This window comes from Gasterosteus aculeatus, chromosome X (assembly GCF_964276395.1).
Source record: "Gasterosteus aculeatus chromosome X, fGasAcu3.hap1.1, whole genome shotgun sequence".
Classification (NCBI taxonomy): domain Eukaryota; kingdom Metazoa; phylum Chordata; class Actinopteri; order Perciformes; family Gasterosteidae; genus Gasterosteus; species Gasterosteus aculeatus.
This window is the reverse complement of record NC_135698.1, coordinates 18,218,882-18,243,857: the sequence shown is the minus strand read 5'-3', so window position 1 is coordinate 18,243,857 and position 24,976 is coordinate 18,218,882. Positions and strand designations below refer to the sequence as shown.

The following is a 24,976-nucleotide window of genomic DNA, read 5'->3' as shown; positions in this document are numbered from 1 at the left end:
CAATCCCATATTGCCTTATTTAAGGTCAACGTTCTACCGCGCCTCGTTTTAAGGGTTCAAAGTTCACATTGTGTGACTCTTCACAAAGCTTCTGAAAGTCCTGCCATCCTTGCAGACTAAAGGCAGGTCCAACTTTCTCCCGGCTTGCCTGTAACTTACCCTTATCAGACGGACTCTTCTTGCCAAGGTAAACAACACACAGTTGTCTTTTGATAATACACTCAATGTCAACTAAAGTTACCTTAAAGAAGATATTCTGTATATTTTCTCAGGTCAATTCTTGGATTGTCCCTTTGCATTACGTGGGTGGTGAAAGCTGATGTCATCTCACATGTGCTTCTTCGGTATGATTACAGTAAATGAATGCATGTTAATAGTACTCAGACCGCATTTCATCAATGTTCTGTATTTGTCTTGTGCCAGGGGACTGTGGGGGGAGGGACCAGGACCGTACAGGAAGCTCCTACATCTTGGAATGAAATGAATAATTATCCCTAAGCTTCAGAAATTATGTTTAGTCCAAAATCAAAGATTTACGTATTTTAGAATTGGCACAACATACTCTGTCCCAGAACACTCTTATCAGAACAGGAAAAAAAAGAAAGGGCCTTCCCCTAAAAAAAACACCGTTTAATAGGGAGCACAAAGGAAGAAGGGATTCCTCTCCTAGGATGGACAGAAGTGCAAAAGATGTGTGTACAGAATTAACAAATTAACATATTTACAGCACATTAAATGCATATGATAAAAATAGATCATATGAGTATTTAACAGAATGATTATGTATTCATGTTGTCCACAAACATTTAATAAGCTGAGCTAGCTTTTTTATATTTATGTAGTATAAATAAACAACAAAAAGTATTGTTTTGGTAAAATTACCTTTGAATTTTTTTCTGGATATTCCTTACTCTACATATGTAGTTGTTATTGAATAATCTTTAAAACATTGTTTTGAGAGAATTAATTATAGAATACAAATATGCTCTTTTTCAGATAGTAATGCCCATTTTCGCTACCAAACCTTTTACCCCGGCGATTGTCCACGACCATCACAATGCCAACTGCTTGACTTACATTTTAACATCCATGCTGGAAAGAGTTATGTGCGTGGTGATTTATCCTCCTGAGTGCTAAACATCTTGGCCGTTCGTTGCTAAATCAAATGTTGCATTCTTCATTCCTGATTCACTGACAGGCAGAACTTGATCCAAGACCAACTACCATAAAAACAATACATCAAATTAACATTCAGATCAGCTGTCCCAACATTTCAATTTGCTTGTTTCGGTTTGATTGATTATTCAACAACGTAGTTCATCATTTTCAATGTGCTTGTTTCTCTGTTACCTGCTCTTTGACCTGCATCTGACTGAACGGAGTAAAGCTTACTGAAAGTGTATTGTGATCCAGTGTCATTTTCAAACACTATAGTTTCAAACAATTGAAACATTATTCTGGTTGTTCGTAAATGTACCTTGCACAATGCCAGAAGCTGTTTCATTGGCATTCTGCTTAAGACCAAATTTCCCTTCTGTCAGATCCCCCATTCAAAAAAAACAATGCAACATAATTCAGTTCATAATATAATGTTTAATTACTGTGCACCAGGCCATATCATTTTTTTAGTTGCCCTGTAGTTGCACAACATTACCAGCAGGGATAAACTGAGTATTGGGTCTGGATCCGGCTGCGCATCGCTCCCTCACTACCGTCGCTATATCTCTGTTGACTGCGCTCTCCGCCACGTTGGTTACCCGCCGCTTACGTAACTTACGTGCGTGTCGCATTCTCCTACGCATCACCAGCGTTGTGTTTGTGATGAGGCGGGAAATGGCGTCCGCAGACATGTTTGGTCTGTGACTCGCTACCGAGCGACACACAGCGGGCAGCCACAACCACGGCCCGACCTCTACCGGTGGCCGCCACGGTCGCGGCCGACAGCAGCCCGCCGCGGCTCGTTTCGAGGAGCTTCCGAGATCATCAGTAAGTAATGAACAACGTCAACATGTAAACAATAAGGTATGCCCCCTCCCCTCGGCCCCCACCTGATAGCATGGCTGCTGCTAGCTAGCGGCTAACGTAATGGAGGGAAGGGGGCGTAGTCTAATGGCTGAAAATCATTATGGAGGCTAACGTAGCCTGAGCGTAGCCAACTAACTAGTTGACGGATAATTGCCATGTTAAACACCGCTATGTTTACTGGGACACTTGAGCAGTGGCATGGGAACCGAACTGGAAAATGTCATGGTCTTGCTTTCACTGCCATTGGCGTTTTGTTACCCTGGTGGCTAAGTTTAGCCGCTTATGTTAGCTAACGTTAGCGACGGAACCCACCGAGCGCATCTGGTTTACGTTAAAATGATTTCCGATCGATTGCAGACTTGTTTAGATGACAGTGCCAGCTTTATAGCCGCGTTAAATCACCTGCGTGTTTTTAGCATAGTTGGAACACCAGCCTCAGCTGAGCGCTGGTCTTTTCATGCTAACGTTAGATATCCGCTGCTGGCTAACGTTAGCGATATCATTCGTCGCTGGTGTTATTACAGTTGCACACAACGACGTTACATACTTACAGTCACCGACACCCTAATGTTGCAACAAGCTGCTAATAAAGCTGTCGAATAATTGCGCAAACGTGCTTTCTTTGAACGGTCCGTTGTGAGAACCCGCTGAATTTGAACGTAATAAAGGCCCCGAGTTTCCGTTTAGCGTTCGTGTTTATCACGTAACGTCACACCGCCCACTCCACGCGCTGGAGAGTGATACAGTAACTCGTGTCTTTCACTTTGTTTACAATATTGCGCCTTGACCAGAGATATCCGCAAGAGATAAATATGAGTGTATGATCTTAATATCCACAAAGTCATTTCAAGTGTTTTAATATAAAACAATATTCGTTTTTAAAAATAGCTTCTGTTTGATCAATACCGGAAGTTATTGCTAGACTGTAACCATTACTTTAAGATGCAACATATCGGGCAGAGTATTGGCCTAAAATATCCAGTCAGACATATAATCTTGTTTACGCATTTGATGATTTAATGTTTTCATTAGTAAAATGTTCCCCAATTTATAATTTGCCCCCCCCCCCCCCCCCTTTTCAGACTTTTCTATGTGACGTTCGAGCATTATGAAGCTGAGAGTGCGTAAAGCTCCTCAGCAGCCGAACTTTGGCCGTCGAATCCAGCCGTCCCAAGCCAAGCGGAAACACCGTGAAGTGGAGCCGTCTCCGGTGAGACGTCGAGGCAAGATGCAGAAGAATGAAACGGGCCTTTTCTCCACCATAAAGAAACTCATCCGTGGAAATGCTGTCAAGGTGGGCTTCCATCCGAATTCTGAGCTACTCTTTCCACAGTTTTATGTTTTTCTGCTGTAACCTATTTATACACTGAATGATTACACACACACACACACACACACACAATCAGTGGCTCACACATAGTAGCTGGGAGTGCTTAGAAACAAAGAAACGGAAAGTCTCAACGCTGCCAATGTTGTTTCCTACTTCCTATTTCCTCCTTCCTATTTGTATGTTTTTTTGCAAAACTTTCTTGTTGTCTTGTTTGACAACAAGTTTGTTGTTGTTTGCCATGACATTCTATAAACAAAAGAAAAGCATTTAATCATCTCTCTTTTGCACCAAAGAGAGATTAGTTTTCATCTGCTAATGTGGAATTTTTGAATTACGTTTTTTACATGTGCATGGACACATATGATGTAATTGCTGTTATGACAAAATAATTTCATTTCAATAAATCAAGTCTTTATTGTTTTCCTCAGGTGGAGCAGGATATCCCTGCAAAGAGGAGTCGTGTTGATTGTAATCTTGAGAGCAATCTAATAACTTCATCGCCACAGACTAGAGGCCTTTCAAACACAACCGTTCCCAGAGTTTGCCGGGAAAGTCCAGTTAAAGGTATCCAGAAAGAACTGTTGTAAAATAAATGATGATCAAACAAATTGTATTCCTCTTCCAAAAAAAAAAAAAAATGAATAGAACCTCTATACGTTTATATGTATAGATCAAATCCTGATCTATACAGATGTTTTCTTTTGGGATTGTAATCAGAGTTGCTGCCCTTCTTTCAGACACAATGACCTGCAGCAGTAAACCCATGAAACCGAACGGTAAACTGGAGGTCCCCCTCGAGGCAGTGAGCAGCCCCCCACGCACCACCCTGCTCGGCACAATCTTCTCTCCAGTCTTCAACTTTTTCTCACCAGCAACTAAAACTGGTAAAACAAAAGACAACCATAAGTATTCATACTATTTAAACAATAATATCAATTCTTTAGGATTTGTGAATTGACGGCGCCTGTCGTTGGTATTCAGCCACTCCTGGTTCCGAGTCCCCCGGGCAAGCGATGGAGGCGGAGGAAATCATCAAACAGCTGGACATCGAGCCGGCAGAAGAAATGCCGAGCAGCATCCTGACGTCCACAGAGGGAACGGCTCCGTGCCACGCTGCCCCGATTGTACCGCAGAGGCTTCAGATCAACTCCGACACAACCATAGAACAAGGAGAAATAGTCACTGAAGCGGACATGCCACCATTAACGGGTACAACCACCATCGCCTTAGACCTCTACGGGAGAGAAATACAAACTGCAAACTGTTCTGATGAGAGGGGTTTACAATGTTGTTAAAATGGAAAAAATCAAATTCTGATGGCTACATAGATTTTTTTTAAATGACACTGCTCTTCTTCTGAAACATATGCTAAGTCCGGTTTCACGGTCTCTTGAAAAGTTGTAAGTGAACTCTGCGTTATAATTTAATATGAAAGAAACCGTAAACCCTGAGTTTATAAACTCATTTAAGCAGAGCTCCAGAATCTGCATGTGGTGGACTCGCAGGTTTACAGCTGAGATTTGAATCTGACCTCCTGTCTGTCTTCATCAGCTCCTGGTTGTATGCCGGACGGTGTTTACCCACACGCGCTGCCTTCAGCCCCCCCAGGAGCAACGTATGAAGAGGAGTGGGAAGTCTTTGATCCGTGAGTTAAAACTGATTTTGGGGGCGCTTATGACAACAATGGCTATTTCTTTTATCAAAAATAATTCTGAAGTGTATTTGTTGAACACAAAATGAGGAATGCTGAATTTAGACTGATTTGGTGTATAGTTTCTCCAATATACGTATAGCCCAATTTCCACGGTGACTTTGCATGTGAACAGACATTTGGAACACCAGATGGCAACAAAAACCAGACTCTTTGTGACTATTCTATTGAGAGGACATGTGACTTTTATTCCTTTTCATTGTGCTCAACAGTTCACGAGTTGAAACATCTAAATACGTCTTTGAATGTTCTCAGAACCCCGTAGTTTTGAAATTGAACCGGACATATTCCGTTTATTTAGTGGTGAAAAAACAAACCCATTAAAGGATCGCGCACATTAATACTTCACGTTCAGCCAGGATCACAGACGCCCTATTTTTTTCCAACTTTCTTTCTCTTTGTTTTGGTAAAATGAGTTATTTTTCAACATGTTTTCTTTGCTTCAAGGTACTTCTTTATCAAGCACGTGCCTCCACTGACAGAGGAGCAGTTAACACGTAAACCAGCGTTACCTTTGAAAACGCGCAGCACACCAGAGTTTTCTCTCGTCTTGGATCTGGTAAGCAGTGAGACTGTTCTTGTGCTGTTTCTCATATTAAAATGAAGTGGACTTCAATGGACTTTTTCCTTTTTTGTTTCCTTTGTCAGGACGAAACTCTGGTCCACTGTAGTTTGAATGAGCTAGAAGACGCAGCCCTGACATTCCCTGTGCTCTTTCAGGATGTGATCTACCAGGTACAAACCCTCACACAGCGTTTCTCATCACAAGCTCTGTTTTCTTGCTGCTGTCATTTTAAGTCTCTCTTGATTTCTATTCTCAAGGTCTATGTTCGATTGAGGCCCTTTTTCCGAGAATTTCTTGAGCGTATGTCTCAAATGTATGAGGTGAGCTGCCGCTTTTATTTTAAGACATAACATCTTATCTGTTTACTCCAACCTGCTCTAAAGTGACGTATCATGAATTTATTGCTGCCGTCTATCACCATTTCAGATTATTCTCTTCACGGCTTCAAAGAAAGTGTATGCCGACAAGTTGCTCAACATCCTGGATCCGAAGAAACAGCTGGTCAGGTCAGTGGCCAAAACTGGAAAACACATTTTTTAAATGATGTTAAATTAGTATCTTTTACTTAATCATGTGCAACTACAGCAAAGCAGGGTGAACGTTTTGATTATTGATTCAGCAAGGAATAGAAGTACTTTTACTCTCCACTCGGCCTGGGGAAGAACCCATAGATGGAGAACCCATAGATGGAGAGACAAAGACGGCCCAAGTTTTCTCCTTGGGAACAAACGAAAGGAGGAACTGGTTAATGCTGCTTTTTAAGTTTGTACGAATATGTGCCATTAGAAGTGTAAAATCTCATCCTTTAACCTAAAACCCCCTGAAATGCATCTGTGAATGAAATGAAGATCATTAACAGTCCAATCCCGGTTATGTTACCAGTTCCTTTTATCGTCCTTAAACTCAAGAACTTGTTGAAGAGACGTCTTACTGCACATAATCTCACCATTGTTCCCTCTTTCTGCTCTTGTTAGACATCGGCTATTTCGTGAGCACTGTGTGTGTGTTCAAGGAAATTACATTAAAGACCTCAACATTCTCGGACGGGATCTTTCCAAGACGATAATAATCGACAACTCGCCCCAAGCCTTTGCCTATCAGGTAAACCTCTTTTGTAACAGTAAAGACAACTGGTGGAACAATGATCCTGTGTGAAATTGATACACGGTCTGGATTTTGCGTCTCTCGTAGCTTTCCAATGGAATTCCTATCGAGAGCTGGTTTGTGGACAGAAATGACAACGAGCTCCTGAAGCTCGTTCCTTTCCTCGAGAAGCTCGTGGAGCTGGTATGTATCTCGACTTCTCGAACGCTCCCACGCTGCTGGTGACTCGTTGTGAGTCTGTTGGCGACTCTTTTTAGAGTCTCGACATTGGATGCACCTGTAATACATACAGATACTCTAATGAACCGAAAAGTCCATTTCCTTTCATCTGATGTCACCTCTTCACAGAATGAAGATGTCAGGCCGCACATCCGAGAGCAGTTTCGTTTACACAACCTCCTTCCTCCGGACTGACGGCGCGTTCGTCTCTCAGCTCAAGATGGTATCAACATCGCAAAGAGGGGAAAAAAAGATCCCACAAGAACAAACGCAACAGATTTCAATTTGCAAACATTGCCATGGTTATCTTTTAAATTTATGCAAAACATTGAAAGTTATGATTGAATCAAAAGTCCTGGATGTTTGTGTACACACACACACACACTCTCTCATACGAACCAGTTTTGGACAAATCCGATGCAGCGGTAGACGTTTCACTTGTTTGTTTGAAGGCATTTTGTCTTTTGAGAACCATTCTGGATTCGCAGACCTGAATGTCAATGTCGTGTTGGATCTTTATGGACTTCACGTCAGCCTGACCGTGAGCGGACACTCAAACCTGTATAATATTAACCCAATATACTTGTAAATGTATGTACATAGTTTCCTTTTGAAGGGTTTTAAGTCAGTTTAATATCCTTTCAGAGTTTAGTACGTATTCTTTGATTTGTTTGCTTTTATAAACCAACAAAATGTTAGTGTGTTTTGTTTGAAGTAGTTGATAAGCAGCTGCTTTTCTGTGGTACGCCTGCATTATTCCTGTGATGTTTTACTCCATTACATGCAGTTGTCTGTAATACGGTGCTGTTTAAAAGAAAAAAAGAAGTATCTTTTTGAGGGAGAAATGTTTCTGAAACTATTTTAAAAGAGTGTAATGTAAGCTAGACTTCAGTCTCCACTGAATACAAAGCCATAATGGCTGAATTTTAAATTTGGAGATTTGTATTTGATAGTACATCGGGGGGGGGGGGGTTCGGGCATCTTGCACTTTGATATCCAGCCCTTTGTAAATTGATGTAAGATCTTGTCACTTTTCTACACAGGGGTGAATCGCCTCGATTTGTTATGCGGGTGGAAGAGAATGAACTCGTAGCACCAGCAAATTGCCAACATTGTTTGCGTTGAAATTATGTTTTCCAAGACGTCTTGTACGTGGGATCTTTATGATGTGGGAGTTTTATTGACTATTGAATGATCACTCCTGTTGTATTCAGTGTTAATCAATGGTTCTCTTGAAAATAAATCCATTTTTATACGACTCAGCCACCTGCCAGTCATTCACATGCACAACATCGATCGAACAACTATGATTTTTTGATAGTGAACATGTTCATTTTGGCCACTAGCATTTCACTGCACCATTTAAAAAAAAAAAAAAAAAAAAGATGTACGTTGTTTTTTGTATTTTTAAATTCCCAAAACAAAAAGAAGCTCTCTCAAAATGTCCTTTGTTAATATAATTTATAGCTGCAAGTGGAAATGTTTTAGCGATGCAACAAGCTTTTTATGTGCAGCTCAAATCCATGAAGACACACAGTAAAATCCTTGTATACGGTGCAAAGCAAGTAGTTTTCCTATTTCCTTTCATGTACTTATTTTGTTGTCGAATAGGGCGGCCATCATTTGATGGCCCCACACTCCCCTCATGCCTGGAATACACTACAGCTGCTCATTGTGCGGCCCTGTAAAGAGGGAGCCAGATAAAAGGAGAAATAAAACCTCCTTTGTATCTGTGACAGTAGCCATATTTTACCGTTGTGTACACAACCTGTGTTTGATACGACACTTATGAGATGTCCCGATCAGATAACCTGCCGATGTCTTAACTCTTTTGTTCTTTCAAGAAATAGGTCATTACCTGATTGTAGGTGTGCACCGAACGGCCCCTTCCAGAGGTCACGTGACTCCAAATACAAAGGGGGCCAGTCTTCATTCAAAAGGAAATGATTTCAAAACAAAATCACACTGTTGATAGTGTGGAGATAAGACGTGACCCTCTCTGGCCTCATCTATTGGCTGGTGGGTCTGTGGGTCTGTGGGGGGGGGGGGGGGGGGGGGCTCATAAACTATGAAGCTCCCGCGTTGTCCCCCTCTATAAAAAAGGAGGTGTCCGTGTTTCTCCACCTCGCGTCAGGTGGATTCGAGGATGTGGACGCTGTTGTTTTTGGGTGCCTTGATGGGGGTGTCGGGGTCCCCGGCGACGCCCCCCGCTGCGGCTCAGCAGCTTCAGGCGCTCCACTGCCCCCCCTGCGAGCGGATCCACTGCTCCACGCGGCGGGCGCTGAAGCTCCAGTGCGCGGGGGGGGTCACGACGGGTGTGTGCGGCTGCTGCCCCGTCTGCGCCAGGGCGGAGGGGGAGACCTGCGGGGGGACGTGGGACTATCTGGGCAAGTGTGACGAGGGTCTGGTGTGCGTTTACGGGGACACGACAGCTGACCGAGCGCACGCGGAGCGCACAGGCACCTGCAGGGCAGGTGAGACCATGTTTGTGACCCCCCCACTCCCCCACTCCCCCGACGGGGGCGAGCTCATGTGATGACTGTTAAAACGTATTCATCCCGATGCAGCATCTTATACCGCTATTAAAAAACATGTGTTTTAATACCAGTACCACGATCTATAAATACTCCCTTAGAAGTAAAACTCCTGCATACCAAAGCACAGATGCGCCATCAGAGGAACTTACTTAAAGGATCCAAACTAAAAGTAGCCATCATGCATCAGAACTGCTTCTGTCAGTGTTTCATTTGTTTGTTTGTTTTTTTCAAACTCTCCATGTGTTTTTATTGTTAGCACTTACCTGTTTTATCATGTAGCGCAAGTACATTACAAATTAAATGTATTATTATTGTTAAAAAAGAAGATGCATTTAAACACTGAACGTGTTGTTTGCTGTGGGAAATGTGAGGCTACAGAAATGCATTAAATGTTTTTTGAATGTTTTGTGAATAACAAACAACTAACGAAATGAAATAAAAGTCAATAAAAAGTGAAAGGCCTTCCCTTGCAAAACCTGAATACTATATCATCATTGGATGTGGTGAATCTTGTTTATGAGCTGTGAAGACTGATAGTGTGCTCAAGGCTTCCTTTGAATCAAACGTTTCTGCTAAAAGTTAAGCCATAATTACGCCTCTTATCTCCTCAGAGTTGTCACCTTTACAGATACGGTATCAGACGTAGTACGAGATAATGTTTTGTGCATGATGCTCCCCAAGAAAATATGGGAATATTACATTTGATGTGTGTAATAAGCCTTGTGGAGACCACTCCTGTGTCTTACTGCGTGTTGAAAATGTTCCGTGCAGTGATCGAATCGCTGGATCGAGAGAGCTGTCACCCGGAGTGCACCAGGGAATACTGCCAGGCCAACCCCTCGGAGATCTGCTCCGCCAGGTGACTTCGAAATGAGAGAGAAAAGCCATTTTGCACCAAGTACTTTCTCTCCTGCATGCATTTTTAACGGACGTCCAAATGCCCTCAGGTCTGTTTCCCTGGAGAAGCGAGCGTGCCAGGGCTCCTGCCAGCACACCTCCTGTTCAAGCTGCCTGCTGCTGAAACCCCCACCCTGCCCCCAGAGCTGCACCGCCTCCCATTCCCCCTGCTTGCAACGCTTTGGGAAGTGTGTGCACAATCACCTGAGAGCCACACACAGCCCCGTATGCCACAACAACCTGCAGGTATCAACGGACTGTATTTCTTTTGTTATGCCGTTCTGCCTCACAGAACTTCATTAATTAATCCAAGCACTCTCTTTCTTTTCTTTTCCCTGCAGACTGATGGTGTGGGGCATTTCCTGTGTTTGGTCCCAGCTTGTACAAACACAGCGTAGTAGTTCTCTATGTAAAGAGAGGAAATCTGCACTAGTTAATGTAGCAAAATAGGAAAAGGCAGCTATCTGTAAACTGTATGTATTACTGGAATAATTATTATCCAACATGTATGCAATGTGAACCTGAATAAAAAACCTGTGAAATGTAATGTATTGTTATATAATGAATAAAAATGATATTTCATACTCTGCAGTGATTTCATTAATCAAATAGGAACAATGGGGACGTGATCCGGTCGAGGGTTTTAGCGATCGTTTTTAAGCAGTTATCTGTATCTTTTGTGTATCTTGTGCTGTGCTCTATGATTCCTTAAAGACACATTTCATTTTGTCCATTTTGGAAAGTAAGTTAAGTATAATACGGTACGCAAAATCCATAGTTCTCCATTAAAAATGATTTCCCCCCATGTATTTGGACCCAATTAATCCAACAATTCAATAGTATATAGATAGATTCCAATTTGGATGGATGGCCATGGAACTCGGCTCAAACATTCATGTCCCATTTATGATTAGACATCTTACTTTTCGTTAAGAACCATCGTGACATTATGTCTCCAAACCTTTTTTATGACCAAATCCATGTTTTCAAATACAAAACTAACGGTACTCCAATGAGCCTCAGCTGCTCCTTCTTTTTGGTATTTAGAATGAAAAAAAATCCCTTTATAGTGAAGGTCAAAATGAATGATTGAACCAAGAAACTAGTCAGGATGAGACATTAAGTGGGAGTGTAATTAAGTGGGACCAGTCTTGTTTAAATTGTTCTTATTTGGGGAGTTTGTGTGGTTCACAGAGACGGGGAAGAGTCCCCCTGACAGTTGATGGTTATTGAATAACAGACGGTTTATGAGGCAGCAATAATGAAGCTCGCACAGAAAGGGAATAAAGCTTTGACCAACAAAGGGCAGTTTGTTCTGTGTCCTTCAAATGTGAGCCATTTTCTAAAGAGAAGCAGATTATCTGAAGGATTTCACAAGAGCAAATTGTATTTCTTTAGACCAAAAACAAGGCTTGATTTTTCTTTCATCTTCATTTGACTTGTGGGTCTTTGAGTGTGACGCCGTAATAATTTACAGAGAAGCAGCTCCCTGTCCTGTCAGCGTTCCTTATGACTAAATGAATGAAAGCATTGTTAAAGACACGGTGATCTAATGGTTAACCATCATCCAGAAAAATGGATAAAATATCCAATACTTAATCTTTGAGAAATTTGTAAAAGTAGGTCTTATTTCATCGTTTAATTGAATTATTTGTGCTCTAAGTTTTGTGGTTTGCCATGAAACAATGGAAATCCCATTCCTTTTGGTGCGCTTCTTTAAACTGTGGAACCACAAGTATTTCACACATGAATTAGAAGGATCGGTCACCAAAGCAGGCCGCCTCTTATCAATCCCGTATCGCTGGCTCTCTTTTTCTAAACTGATAAAAACAACGCATAACAAACGACTGTTAGCGTGCCAGCAGTAATAAATGTGCCCCACCCTCAGGAGAAGCCCAAGTGGGTTTGAATAAAATGCAAAACAAAGGAAAAGTACAGAAGATGATTATAAAGGAGAGACCTTAATGTGTGATGTATGTTTAAAGTCAAAAACCAACACGCTTTTATTTTCAAGTCAACTTTGGCACAAATTAACCTCAATCGAAGGAGATCACATCAAAAGTATTGCTTTATTTGGGTTTCATATTCTTACAAATGTTCAGGACCTACAGCCTTTCAGTGGACAGTTAAATTAACGTAATATAAGGATTTAAAAGTGTATCCTAAATCATTACGGGTTATTAGTAGCCTTTTTAAGAACCATCATTATAAACACAGTATGTGAGAACCACAAAAAATCTTTTTCCTTCATTAAATCTAACAGTTATATTCAATGCCTTAAAATTACAATAACTTCATGTAATAGAGAAAAGGTGCCTACCATAAATGAGTAAAGCAAAATCATATAAATAATTTAAACTGGGACGTCGCCATTAGCCCTCAGCGACACGAATGAGTCACTGTGGTCAGTTTGTCAATGTCGATTTGCAGCAATGGAATATTCAATTATAAAGCATTTTTGTTTAGTGTACAACATCCTTTCAATAAAAATCATTGTGTCTTTGTTACCTTAGAACTAGTCGTTTATATCAACATACGGATTAGATCTACTCCGTGGAGCCGTCTGCCATGTTTCTACCGGAGCCTGTAAAAGGACAAACAAACGTCGCCCTTGGCAACCGGCAGAAGTTGCACTTGCTTTGCAATCTGCAACCAACCACCAAACGCTGCCAAATCCTACACACTTTAACACATGACAGACCAAAAAGAGATCTTAAAGCAAAGCAACAAAGCGTAGCAATAAAACAGGATGTTTACTTAAACAAATCACGGCTGAAGATTTTCATAACGCTGAATTTCATAAAAATAAGAAGACTTAACACAATAAATCATCCCACTATTTGCCAGTTAAAAACATTTTATCCTGGAATATCAGTAATTACGTTTTTTTTTTTTTGTAGGGCGGCACGGTGGTGTGGTGGTTAGCACTGTCGTGGGTAAGTGGTTTGCAGATGGATGGATGGACGTTTTTTTTTTTTTTGTAGGAGCAAGAATGATGGTGGAGAAAAGTCTGTATAGAAAAAGGCGCATACAGCTTCATCTTTGCTCCTCTCGGATCAGGAAGGCACTGCGGATAATGAACGGTTTTTCTTGTCACCTAAACAGTCGGCTCCAAAAGGAAACAAAGGTGGTGGAGTTAAAGGCACCGATGAATATGAGCAGCAGAAAGTAGAGACTCATCATGATTGCAAAATGATGTCTGAGGAGCCAGGAGGTGCTTCGGGAACGTCTGAAAAAGAAAAACACAGAAATAACAGCCACCAAACTGACAACCTTTCTGATTTTAATTTGTTTTCTTTTGTTGAGAGGCAACAGAAAACATTAGACATTTTTACAGCTACCAAAGCTTGGTAATTAGTATGACTGTTCATACCAAAACTACTGGTATTTATAAAATGTAAAGTACAAACAAATTCTTCATCAGAACTTTTTTCATTGTCGAGTGCAGTAGGAAGCAACATTGTCCTTTTGCTCAAAGTGTGACTGAAACAGATCATTTACATAAAGAGGTTAATCTTTCTCACACAGTGGTGCCTTTTAAATATTTGAGCACGTTTTTCAATTTACAATCTGTAAGAGCATGATACACCTCCGATGTTACGGTTTACATGTATGATGTGTCATACATGTCGTAGCACTCCGTGTAACATTGATTATCGATGCTTTTTCAGCAATGTCAAGTGATCCTTACCTAGACAGGTGCTTCCTCTGAGAGTACACAAGCAGGTACTTTACTCGCAAAAGCTGATTGTTGGTGACTACAAAATACTTCTGCGGTACGTCCCCTCCTTCGCTGTTCCTTGCTCTGGAGCGCTGGCGGTCAATGATCTCAGAATCTGAAATGGGAAGCGAATTGCTCATTTGGACACGAAGCGATTGGAAAATCTGTGTTGCAGGATTTTCACGCGGTTCACACACACACCTTTCTTCTTCACCTGGCACTTAACATCCGGGTGATCGATGACTTCACACATGGCCACGCAGCTCAGCTGTGGACCCAGAAGACTTTCCCGCCAGCCGCTGCTGTGCGGGCTGTAGAGGACAGCCATGCTGAGGTCACTGGTGAGGTACGTCCCCTCTCCAAACACGGAGTTCTGCACGCATGCATTGGGAAGGAAATACACCAGATCGACTGAGTTTCTGTGTCCATACGTCTGAACAGCTCCACGAAGTCTTGTGAGGTCACATCGACACAACAAAAAAAACTGAATCGTTTTTGGCCAAACAAGAAATAAAGCCGGGATTGAGTTGCACCAACCTTGTTGAGGTGGCAGTGCAGCCCATTGTGAATGATCGAGTGAAAGTTTTCCAGGCGGCTGCCGTGGAATGCATAGAAGACGTCTCTACCTTCCCTCGTCTTCTCAAACCTGGCGTTCATCTGATCGCAGTACTCCAACTCAAACAGGAAGTCGGGCACAGGCGCAGAAAGCCCATCGTTGTCCGTCAGGTCACAGAGTTTGGCATACTGGTGAAGTTGAAACACACGCTGTAAGCAAAAGAAGCGGCCAGTAGAAGACACATCTGTTGGTGATGTACCTCGTCTTTCTGCAGCGTCTTTACAGCAAAGCTCTTTGAAGAGAGAATCCAGTGTGTGAGAGCCAGATGATGATCTCCGTCTCTGGCTCGTAGTCGCACCAACTCTCTCACACCGGGCAAAGACTGCACATCCGCCAACTGGAGAAAAAAAAAAGAGCCTTAAAAAAAAAAAAAAAAAAATCGTATTGCCTCAAATGTAGTCACACTATTGTCTTCCGGTTCCCTGTGTGTGTGTGTGTGTGTGTGTGTGTGTGTGTGTGTGTGTGTGTGTGTGTGTGTGTGTGTGTGTGTGTGTGTGTGTGTGTGTGAAGATGTAGTTTCCTTGAATTATGAGTCTCTCGTAATCAGAGCAGTCATTTCGATGTGGGCCAGTCATTCTACAACATGACAACGCCCACAGAAACCAAGATACAATACTGTGATACACAGTGTGTGTTATGGTGCCAAGCCTAAGAAGAAATATAAGGAGTTCCTGCATACTAAAGAACTAAAAGAACATTGAGCCTTTGATGAGTTTGGCACGACGTTCGTAAAGACACAAATCTTTGTTTTTAAACACCTGCTAAGCTGAAACAATATGTTGATCTCTGCTTCACTAAAGTGGAAATGCAGTTGTTGAATATATCTGTACTTTATAATGTTTTTCACCAAAATACATACTTTTTAAAAGAAAATACATTTGCAAAGCCATGCTAATGGTCGTCATGCAGCCTCTTTCTGCACCAATACCTCCAACAACTAATCAGAGTGTTGGCTGTCAGCACACATCTTACCAGCTCCTCAAAGTTCTTGTTGTCACCACTTATGTATCTCGGGGGGAAGGGTCTGAGCAAAGAGTCCCTCTTGTAGCTCTGTGCAGCAGCGACAAACAGGCTGCAGCGGAGGTCGGCTGCTACCGGGTCTCTGTGCAGACAGGAGACCACCAGCTCTCTGACGGCCTCAGGCGGGAGCGGAGGCTGCATTCCCACCACTGGAGACAAGGGGTGATGGGACAGCACAGGCGAATGAGCAAATACCTCGTGACAACATATGGAACAATGAATCCATGTTTTCCTGAATGAATTGATCTTTGGAAAAATGGTGAGAAATGAAATTCATTAATTCAAATTCCACAAATATTACATTGATTAAGACGATTTAACGCCACAGATCATTCATATAAAGAATCTTCAACCACAAAATAAAAGACTTATTCAGAATAAAAGTCGGATTCATTTTGGGTTGGTTGACTTCACATTTCTCTCGTAATAATTTCTGTCGTATGTTCATCGTGACCCAAAACGCGTGATCCGGAGGTGTAACGTCATATTTCGGCAGTGTGAAGTCCCTCCTCATTTTCTCTTACTTTGAAGGGAAGACATTTTCTCACAGGGAAACTAACGTTTAATGCGGTATCACACCGTGAAAAAACTCGTTTTGAGTGTGCAGCTCAAGTTAAACCCGGTGTTACTTTCATTAATAGTTAACGTCTGCTGTCCCTTAAACTTTTGTTGCCAACATAACAAACTAACACAATAAACTAACACAAACAAAGTCATACAGAGGCTGCAGTTTTTTCCTCCCGAGTCGTAATCTTTGCTGCAAACAACATAAGTTCCTGGTAGATTTTTGTGTTAGGTTAGCTAGCGATGCTGTAACGTTAAAGTTATTTAATGAACTGTTCATTGCTGTATCGTTTAGTAGGGTGTGAGGATGCTACGCTAGCTAACATTAGCTACGCTAACGCACAACAGAAGATCTGCTAATAACTTTCACCAGTCGCTGAATCTCGTTGTCGATGAGGAATGCGGAATTATCTGACTGCTACGGAATTCGGACCATATCAAAAACACCTCCCCGTGGCACACATAGCCATTTCACAATAAAAACACTAGTTTTACATCAGTATTTCCCTTACCTTCGGTCTTCCTCAACTCATAGCACTGCAGGAAGCGCTAACGTTAGCTTAACGAAGAGCTGCGTTCAAGATCCGTAGAAAATAGAGGACATATGACAATTTAGTGCATTGACGAAAGAGTAAGCACAAACGTGGCAGATCAGGCGAGGGGGAAGGCTGAGGGTGTGTATCAGTGAGTACAAGAGCGCACAACTGACTCTGGTAAAAATGCCAATACATGTTCATTTTTAAATGTGCTTTGCTTTATTATGTTCCGGAAGCCCTACAACCTGAATAATACAAGGGAATTACAAGGCAGGTGAAAGCAACATTCAGCACATGTCCAGGGCCTTTTAAATTGCAGGGGCGACAAAGACAAAACTGCTAAACCAAAAGTGCACGGTAAATTTGGTTTGGTTTGGTTTGGTTGGTTATCTTTAAGTCTAAATGTGTGTGTTTGTGTCTGTGTGTATATCTTGATTTAAACCTTAAACATTTTTTAATAACCAAGATCTAAAGGACAGTGAGTTCAGTCTTCTTGCTTCACTGATCACTTATGACAAAACTATCATTTCCATTCACGGTACCAGAGCTCACACATTAGTTGAAGACTATTTTGATGCCTATTTTACTAGTGATAACAACTACAAATAGATTGGAGCCACTGCAACTCTACAGCTGCTTGTTCTTTTTTAAAATACCAGGTCCTTTGGTCCTTCAAAATTCACAGATTCCAAACTAAACAGGGAAAAGAAGCGTTGTATCACAGAGCCATGAACAAACTTACAGCAGATGGAAAACCACAAATCCTAGTTTGAAAACTCAGAACCACTGTAACAAAAGGTATTTGTTATAATTTCTTCCAGCCTTTGATTTTCGAAATGTGCAACAAAATACACCTGCCTTTGATGTCGTGTGTATAAAACACTCTCAAAAAGTACCAAATGTGTAATCCACTATTGGAGATCACGCTGACATTTGTATTACTATACAGATATGGCCAATCCGATCATAATGTGTAAAGCCCATTTTGAGTTTCAGCACTGTGGACAGCATCACGGGGGCGGGACTTGTATACATATTCCTGATTTGTGATTGGTCGGATCCGGCCAGCAACAAAACCCCTTGTTTTCTAGGCCTTGATGTTGCTCGGGCGGGTAAAACCTGCGGATGGGGAGGGGAGAGATGTGTGCGTAAAGAAAAGGTTTGACGTCACATGACCACCTCTTACTCCCAAGCCCGTCATTTGAGGAATAACGCAACGCTGTCGTAGCTGCTGCAGATCTGGTCGTTTTACTCCAACGCGTTTTAATGCAGGTTAATCCACAGATTGCTATTTAAACGAACGGAGGGATTCTAAACTGACTTCACCGAAGGTAAGGCGTTAATCAACGGGGGGGGAGGGGGTGTAATGTTTGGCTGTTAAAAATAACCCCGATTCTAGATTGATAAAACCCCACCAAACGTTGTATTCTGTATGGTGCATTGTGAGGAGTTTTCGGCGGGCGGATGAAGAGGAAGCACCGACGCACCGTGAGGTGCGGGCTGAAGGACGCTCCTCCGTGATCACGATGCACTGTGGCCCGCTGCAGCATCACTGCCACCGGCGGAAAAACCGAGCAGTCACCGCGGAGCGTTTAAGGCTCGTAATGCATGTGGATCGACCGGGATCAGACGGTTTTTTTTATTGGCACAGGTTGCTTTATTGTGTGGCAGGAAGATGCCCTTCAGAGCTACACGCTCTCCATCCACCATCACATGCATTGCAATGTGCTTTACAGTAACCCTCTACTAACCTTTCTGGTGCTTCGTTATTAGTGGGTTAAAGAGCCAGGAAAACGTATCATACAGTCATACATGTGCCCATCGGGATACTCTGTAGGCCTGGAAATGCCTATCTTGCGTCCATAGCTTTAGGTTATGAATAGCCTACATGTTAAAAAGCACGACAAGGCCACACTGTCACCCCCCTCCCCCCTCCTCCCACCGCGGATTACACAGCTGTAATATGTGAGCAAGCAAACGTGTTCATCTTGTCAATTTATCTGTCAGGGGTGGATACGGGAAAGGGGCTCCGCAACCCATCTGATGAAATCATGCAGGCATTTAAAGTCTTTTATTCCAAGTGTGTGCATGCATCCACAGTGAGGCCAATGGAGGATTGTGGCCCTGTTTCCCACAAGGAGAGCAGGGTGAGTGAGTGAGTGAGTGATGCTGCACTTAATAAAACAGCTCCGTTATTTCTCTGCAGTTTCGTTTCCAAGGCAGCTGAGAGGAAAGTCTTACAAGTGGAGACGATAACTGAACGGGCATCATGGCAGGTAAGCTATATTTTTTCTGTTCGTCATGCATGTGAGACTGTGCACAAAAAAATGACCCATTTCTAACTTGTAATCCTCCATGCAGCTGTCTTGATTTTTGTGAACTGTGTCTTTGTGTCCTAGAAAACAACTTCCCTCCCCTGCCTCGATTCATCCCCCTCAGGCCATGTTTTTATCAAGACTTCAATGAGATCCCAGACCAACATCGTACCATGTGCAAAAGGCTCTACTACCTATGGATCTGTGAGTATAGCTGCAGTAACCGTTTGTGTAGACTGCTAAGGTGCAGTACAGCATTGCATGCACAACATTTTTTACTGCAACTCACGTTTCATGTGGGTTCTCGGCATCGCAGCATAAGCTGTAAACCTGTCCTCGGCTTCTGTGTTTCTGTGCCGTGTCACTTTGTTTAACCCCAAACATCATGAGAACTAAACATGGCAGACAGTCCGGCACAGCTGTGAGACCAGATTGACCAGTCCAACAGTCACAGAGGATATCATTAAGGTTATCTCGTGCCTTTTCATGCATCCATGGATGGATATATTGTGTCTATTTTCTGTTTGACACATTCGCTTTTCGGTCTTTCTGTCGACTAACAATCTTTACAAATCTGAAAGGGGAGCTCGGGTGGAAGTTCATCTGCAGAAATGGAATAGTTAGCATATTTATCTGGCACCAGCTTCTTAAATGTGAACATTTCCTGCTTTTCTTGTCACTCACTAAAGTTTGAATGTCTTAAGTTTTTGTGAGAAAACTCGAAAAATGCTTGAAGACATCACAGGCTCTCAGCGACTTTTATCCACAATCTTGGTCATCATATAGACCAGATCCATAAATAAAGAAAACAGCTCTTTATGATAACAGTGTAGTGTAATGTGAAAAGAGCATTCATGTGCGCATCATGGTATCTTTCTCCTCACCACATAGGTTCTGCCACCTGAAAACAGGAACGTAAGTCTGATATGAAAGTAGATTAGTTTTAACAAAGTGTAGAATACAAACCGTGTGCTGTGGGTGCTACATTATAGCTTACAGTACGTATAGAACTGAACTTCTTCGTCGCTGAGATTCAGAGTGAGTCATTCCTGCTGAATTCTGAGTAACGCAGCCTGTGGGAGATTCACTATGGAGGCTTTTGTCTTCAATCTGTCTCCTTTCGGTCATCCTCGCCTCCTTCTCTGCGACGTCGACAGTGAACAGCGCCACGCTGGCCGTCAATCTGATCGGCTGTCTGGCGTGGATGTGTGGAGGCGGCGGAGCGACCAACTTCGGCATGGCCATCCTGTGGCTCATCCTCTTCACACCTTGCTCCTACGTGTGCTGGTTCAGGCCCATCTACAAGGCCTTCAAGTGAGCTGACTCTGCATGTTTTACCTGCTGATCTTCTGGATCACATTACGTTTAGCTGACTTACAATAAGTGCATTTCAACCATAGGGATACCAACTCAAAAGAACAAGAAAGTGCAATTTCATTAAATAAGCTGATTTACAACTTGCTATAGGTAAGAGCCATTATACGTACAATTTAAGTGCTCTGATGTTTTTTTTATTTTCTCCTTTCAGGACGGACAGCTCTTTCAACTTCATGGCTTTCTTCTTCGTCTTCATGGCGCAGGTGGTGATCAGTATTATCCAGACCGTTGGCATTCCCGGCTGGGGTGTGTGGTAAGCGCTTCGACAAACCGATATGTTTGCTATAAAGCGTAAATAAAGATTGGAGACAAATAAAAGCACTATTCTTCTGAAATATTTTAAATTATGGTGGGGGTATTCAATCCAGTGACCTCATGTGGCTTGTATGCAAGCATTTATATATCGCTTATGTCTCTGCGGGAAATGTCCCCACGGCTGTAGCGACTACTATCGGATGACTTTGTAACGGCGCCAGTGTCTTTTTATGATTTCTAAGCAGGTTTTTGCAGCTTTATTTTTCGATGGAGAGATAACGCTATCCTCTGGAAGTCACGCCGAATCTGAAATCCCAGCTATCATATCCGAATTTGAAGCTTTTGCATGGTCATAGGTCTTGAGTGCCACTTTCTTTGGTGTGAGGTATTACTAACTCTCTTGTTGTTCCCATCAGTGGCTGGCTGGCTACCATCACTTTCTTCAGCACCAACATTGGATCAGCTGTGGTGATGCTGATTCCCACCATCATGTTCACTGCGGTGGCCGTACTCTCCTTCATCGCCCTCACTAAGGTGACAACACATTTTCACTCATTTAAACAAAAATGTGCGCCGTCGCAAAGCTGTCTGCCATTATGTCGACGTTAAAATCTCCCACAGTGGCTCAACGTACTAAAAAGCAGGAATTCAACATTTCCCCACCATTTCCATTTAGCATTGGTTATGTTAACTCCTCATGCAGCTTATATTCCACTCAAAGCTACTAAGCTAGCTAGCGTCTTGAGTAGAAGCTAATTATTCTGGCTAGCTAATGTTAGCACGCATGCTAGTCGCCAACATGGGAATCTTTCCCAGCCACCCGCATGACAAGAACGTGACACGGTGGATGCATGCTTCATGCCACATACTCTACAGAGAGGGGATTTTTTGGGAATAACAACTTCTTCTGTAGGTACACAACTTCTACCGTGGTACGGGGGGCAGCCTGGGTAAGGCCCAGGAGGAGTGGGCCAGCGGGGCTTGGAAGAACCCCCACGTCCAGCAGGCAGCCCAGCAGGCGGCGATGGGAGCTGCCCAGGGAGCCGTGCAGCAGAACCAGTACTCCGCAGCTCCCACCTACAACTACGACGAGCCCATGTAGGCCAGAGGAGGGGGGGCCGGGCGGCCGCGGGGGAGAGATGGAAAGGGATCAATTAAGAACACAAGTCAGAATTAGGCGCCCTTCGTTGTAACACTGTACACGCTGAATTCAACCAGAACAATGTAGAGGAAAAGTCATGTCTTTGGTGGAAGTGTACTCTAATTGGATTTGGACATTCATGGAGTTAATATTTAAGTCACTTCACATTTAAACCAACAGCCAGCTATGAAGAAAAGCTGTTTTATTTTTTACTTTTTCTTTGATCAATGTTAGCTGGTGTGTGTGTGTGTGTGTGTGTGTGTGTGTGTGTGCGCGCGCGTGTTGCTTTCCAACGGAGACACATCATAAAGCTAAAAACGTCCTGAGCTTCATTTGTTTAATCAGGTCGGCTCGTCTGTGGTCACCACAGAGTGATGTCACACTCTTAAAACATCGCTTACATTTAATGTGTTTCTTTGTGTTCTGTTGTAGCTATATGGTAAAGTGTTTACTTCGACTTCGACTAGAAGGTCACCAAACGCTAAATAATATATTTACCCTCGGTGTAGCTGCTTAATAGTCAGCTGACGTTAGTCATTAAAGGGACGAGTCAACAAATTCCTTTGCTTTCTGTGTGAATCTAGTTAAGGGTAAAATTATTACTTAAGTTTATTATTTGGGAGCATACTATGTTTGGCAGTGGTCAGTTGTTTTCTTACTGATGTAATCTTTATGACTCATTTGTTGAAAAATAGGCTGTTCATCAAGATACAAATATTGACAAAATTAGCATTTCAAATGTAAAAATTAATAATTACAAAAAAAACAGAACGATGAATTAAAAAATAAAATAACTAAATTAAAATTCAAAAGCTAAATGTGTCAAGCAGGTATTTTCCCAAATCCGCAAACCTCTGGATATTCTAAAGCATTGTTTACGGTAGATGTTTTCTTCCCTGATGAGAAGTTGCTTCAGTGAACCTTTTCGTTAAATTCAGCATATTTGTTCCATTCTCAGCAAAGGTTTTACATTTTAATCGTAAAGCCCTCAAAGTGTCAACAGGTTGGGCATTTGTCTCCTTTAAATCACCGTTTTGCATCCATTCTGTTACATTGCAGGTCATGTAGCTGACGCTTTTATCCAAAGCGACTTACATTACATTTTTACCCCATGGCTTTTTACATTTTTGCCCGGGGAGCAATTAGGGGTTAAGTGTCTTGCTCAGGGACACTTAAACATGGGGCAGCTGGGACCCAAACCACCAACCTTGCGGTTCCCAGCGCACCCTGCCTACCCCTGCGCCACGACCAGTTAAGCACTAGTCATTTGTTAAGTTGGTTGATTTCAGTTAATTATTACATGTCAAAGTAAAGCACATGCAGCATTTAGGACTTCACTTCATTGGATGAAACATTCCAAATAAATGTAGTACATGTTCAAAGTGAAAGAAAACCAAAACACTTGAGGGTCGGACACGCAGTAAATATTAACAATCATTGTGGTAGGTGCATTGTATGAAGTGATGGATGTTTTCACCCCTTAGGCAAATTCTCCCACTTACCCCTCCGTGTAAACGCTTAAAGACTACTTGTTCGTGAAGAACTGGATTTCAGGCCTTAGTGTGTCCTTCCGTGGCTGTCTGTGTTATTCTATGAGTAGCTGTGATATGATATTTACATAAAAGGAAATATAAAATACGAGCCAATTATTTCTATATGAAGTAAAATGAAAAGACAGAATATTTGTGTGTGTGTGTGTGTGTCGCCGTTGAGTGAGAGACCGTCTCATTTTGATTTTAGTGTCACGCAAGTCTTTGAAAACGTCCTCAAGATTCAGTAGATGGTTATTACAGTAAAACAGTATTAGACTTGAAACAAGTTGCGATTCGTCTCCGAATGCTCTTTCAAAACCTGTTGTCGTCTTGTCTGAATGTGATGGTGTGGTGATCAATAGGCTGTTGTTTTACACTCTAGTTGTTATTATTTTGTGTATTTTGGATGACGTGTCTTCCCACGGCTGTGGGGAACAGATTTTGAATTTGTTTTTTTTTTATAAATAAAAATAATTAATTTGATAATGTTGTGCACTTGTGAAGTGATGACACCAGTGGAGACGAAACATAAATAGTCATCTTATTAGGATCAAGTGGGGTTGTGCAGGCTTTAAATATAGACGGGAATAGTAGTAACCATAACATTCGCCTGAAAATGGCCCTGTTTTCAGGTCGGATACCAACGGTCCAGATGGAGACACGCATAACATTTTCACCAGCAGATTATGAATTGTTCCCTGTACATCATCCGTTAGCAAATGCACAAACTTCAGCTGGTCCCAGTGGAAAGTCTGCATCGAGGAATAAATTTGGTTCAGTCCAAGCTTCTTTTTTTTGTTTCTATATGATACGTCCTGTGTGATTTTGGAAACGACAGCTATGCATCCAACATGCAGCAGGAGCTGCAGCGCATGTCGGATGCAACTACTAACACTCTGCATTTCACGCTGCTGGATCGACGCTTCTGAAAGCCATTTCTCCTGAACTCCCCCGTGTACTGTATGTTGTTTGATATGTGTTATATCATTCCTAGGTATAAATATATGAGTACTTGAAGTTAGGTAAATATTTGCCATGGATAAACACATTCAATATAAACATGTTGTGCTTTGGTGAATGAAAGGTTTGAGGAGGCCGTGTCTCCATGAATGAACTAAATGAGGAATACATTTTTGTGTATTACTTTTGTATTATTTGGTCTTACCCTAATATATATTAAAAAGTTATTGTTGAATCCCGTTTAGTTATTGGATCATTTTGTACATTACAGTATTGTTAAAGCAACACAAAGCACCATATTAGATGATTTATCACAATGCTTTAAAACACTCAATTAAATGTTAATTATTTATCGTGCCTTTGTTTAAAACTACTTTGAACCATACGCTGATTCTCTAGAGGATCAAAATAAACACGTCAGATGTCGTAGTTTGACTCAGCGACGATGTTTCCAGTGACTTCACACATTTCACCGAGCTGAGGACGGACTTCTGCTGCAGAGACGCCGTTACTGGACTTTCAATTGAAAATGTGTGGATGTGTATCTAATC

The 24,976-nt window shown here is 42.1% G+C and overlaps 4 protein-coding genes across 6 annotated transcripts; 3 read left to right on the top strand and 1 right to left on the bottom strand.

The window, feature by feature from the left end:
• The first annotated feature begins 1,544 nt into the window (after positions 1-1,544).
• On the top strand, positions 1,545-8,216 carry ctdspl2a (CTD (carboxy-terminal domain, RNA polymerase II, polypeptide A) small phosphatase like 2a). Of its 2 annotated transcripts, none has more exons than XM_040162169.2 (13): positions 1,545-1,986; positions 3,108-3,319; positions 3,784-3,919; positions 4,093-4,239; positions 4,337-4,564; positions 4,907-5,000; positions 5,514-5,625; positions 5,715-5,801; positions 5,889-5,951; positions 6,058-6,137; positions 6,606-6,732; positions 6,823-6,918; positions 7,084-8,216. In XM_040162169.2, the coding sequence occupies exons 2-13, from the start codon at positions 3,134-3,136 to the stop codon at positions 7,147-7,149; spliced, it is 1,422 nt and encodes a 473-aa protein (XP_040018103.2). In that variant the 5' UTR covers positions 1,545-1,986; positions 3,108-3,133; the 3' UTR covers positions 7,150-8,216. The 2 variants fall into 2 exon arrangements, with proteins under 2 accessions (XP_040018103.2, XP_077939397.1); XM_078083271.1 differs by lacking the exon at positions 1,545-1,986 and adding an exon at positions 2,108-2,244.
• An 863-nt stretch (positions 8,217-9,079) lies between these two features.
• Positions 9,080-10,960, top strand: LOC120809460 (uncharacterized). The gene is made up of 4 exons (XM_040163278.2): positions 9,080-9,428; positions 10,263-10,350; positions 10,439-10,634; positions 10,730-10,960. The coding sequence occupies exons 1-4, from the start codon at positions 9,101-9,103 to the stop codon at positions 10,784-10,786; spliced, it is 669 nt and encodes a 222-aa protein (XP_040019212.2). The 5' UTR covers positions 9,080-9,100; the 3' UTR covers positions 10,787-10,960.
• Positions 10,961-12,440: 1,480 nt separating this feature from the next.
• On the bottom strand, positions 12,441-17,014 carry parp16 (poly (ADP-ribose) polymerase family, member 16). The gene is made up of 7 exons (XM_040163507.2): positions 16,822-17,014; positions 15,698-15,894; positions 14,925-15,062; positions 14,647-14,853; positions 14,311-14,482; positions 14,080-14,224; positions 12,441-13,617 (listed from the first exon to the last, which is right to left on the bottom strand). The coding sequence occupies exons 2-7, from the start codon at positions 15,884-15,886 to the stop codon at positions 13,482-13,484; spliced, it is 987 nt and encodes a 328-aa protein (XP_040019441.1). The 5' UTR covers positions 15,887-15,894; positions 16,822-17,014; the 3' UTR covers positions 12,441-13,481.
• Positions 17,015-17,904: 890 nt separating this feature from the next.
• On the top strand, positions 17,905-24,660 carry scamp5a (secretory carrier membrane protein 5a). 2 transcript variants are annotated; one of them, XM_040161584.2, is made up of 7 exons: positions 17,905-18,176; positions 19,052-19,121; positions 19,245-19,364; positions 20,318-20,474; positions 20,689-20,790; positions 21,209-21,326; positions 21,706-24,660. In XM_040161584.2, the coding sequence occupies exons 2-7, from the start codon at positions 19,115-19,117 to the stop codon at positions 21,892-21,894; spliced, it is 693 nt and encodes a 230-aa protein (XP_040017518.1). In that variant the 5' UTR covers positions 17,905-18,176; positions 19,052-19,114; the 3' UTR covers positions 21,895-24,660. The 2 variants fall into 2 exon arrangements, with proteins under 2 accessions (XP_040017518.1, XP_077939385.1); XM_078083259.1 differs by lacking the exon at positions 17,905-18,176 and adding an exon at positions 18,360-18,442.
• Positions 24,661-24,976: the final 316 nt, after the last annotated feature.

Bases quoted from the DNA above. Each gene is read 5' to 3' on its own strand.
- ctdspl2a (XM_040162169.2), top strand. From the start codon at position 3,134: ATGAAGCTGAGAGTGCGTAAAGCTCCTCAGCAGCCGAACTTTGGCCGT. The intron at 3,920-4,092 runs GTATCCAGAAAG...CCCTTCTTTCAG, and splicing joins CCGGGAAAGTCCAGTTAAAG to ACACAATGACCTGCAGCAGT. The intron at 5,952-6,057 runs GTGAGCTGCCGC...TCACCATTTCAG, and splicing joins GTATGTCTCAAATGTATGAG to ATTATTCTCTTCACGGCTTC.
- LOC120809460 (XM_040163278.2), top strand. From the start codon at position 9,101: ATGTGGACGCTGTTGTTTTTGGGTGCCTTGATGGGGGTGTCGGGGTCC. The intron at 9,429-10,262 runs GTGAGACCATGT...TGTTCCGTGCAG, and splicing joins CACAGGCACCTGCAGGGCAG to TGATCGAATCGCTGGATCGA. The intron at 10,351-10,438 runs GTGACTTCGAAA...AAATGCCCTCAG, and splicing joins TCGGAGATCTGCTCCGCCAG to GTCTGTTTCCCTGGAGAAGC.
- parp16 (XM_040163507.2), bottom strand. From the start codon at position 15,886: ATGCAGCCTCCGCTCCCGCCTGAGGCCGTCAGAGAGCTGGTGGTCTCC. The intron at 14,225-14,310 runs GTGTGTGTGTGA...TTCCCATTTCAG, and splicing joins GTGCCAGGTGAAGAAGAAAG to ATTCTGAGATCATTGACCGC. The intron at 13,618-14,079 runs GTAAGGATCACT...TTTCTTTTTCAG, and splicing joins CAGAGGAAGCACCTGTCTAG to ACGTTCCCGAAGCACCTCCT.
- scamp5a (XM_040161584.2), top strand. The intron at 19,365-20,317 runs GTGAGTATAGCT...CGACGTCGACAG, and splicing joins GCTCTACTACCTATGGATCT to TGAACAGCGCCACGCTGGCC. The intron at 20,475-20,688 runs GTGAGCTGACTC...TTCTCCTTTCAG, and splicing joins CCCATCTACAAGGCCTTCAA to GACGGACAGCTCTTTCAACT.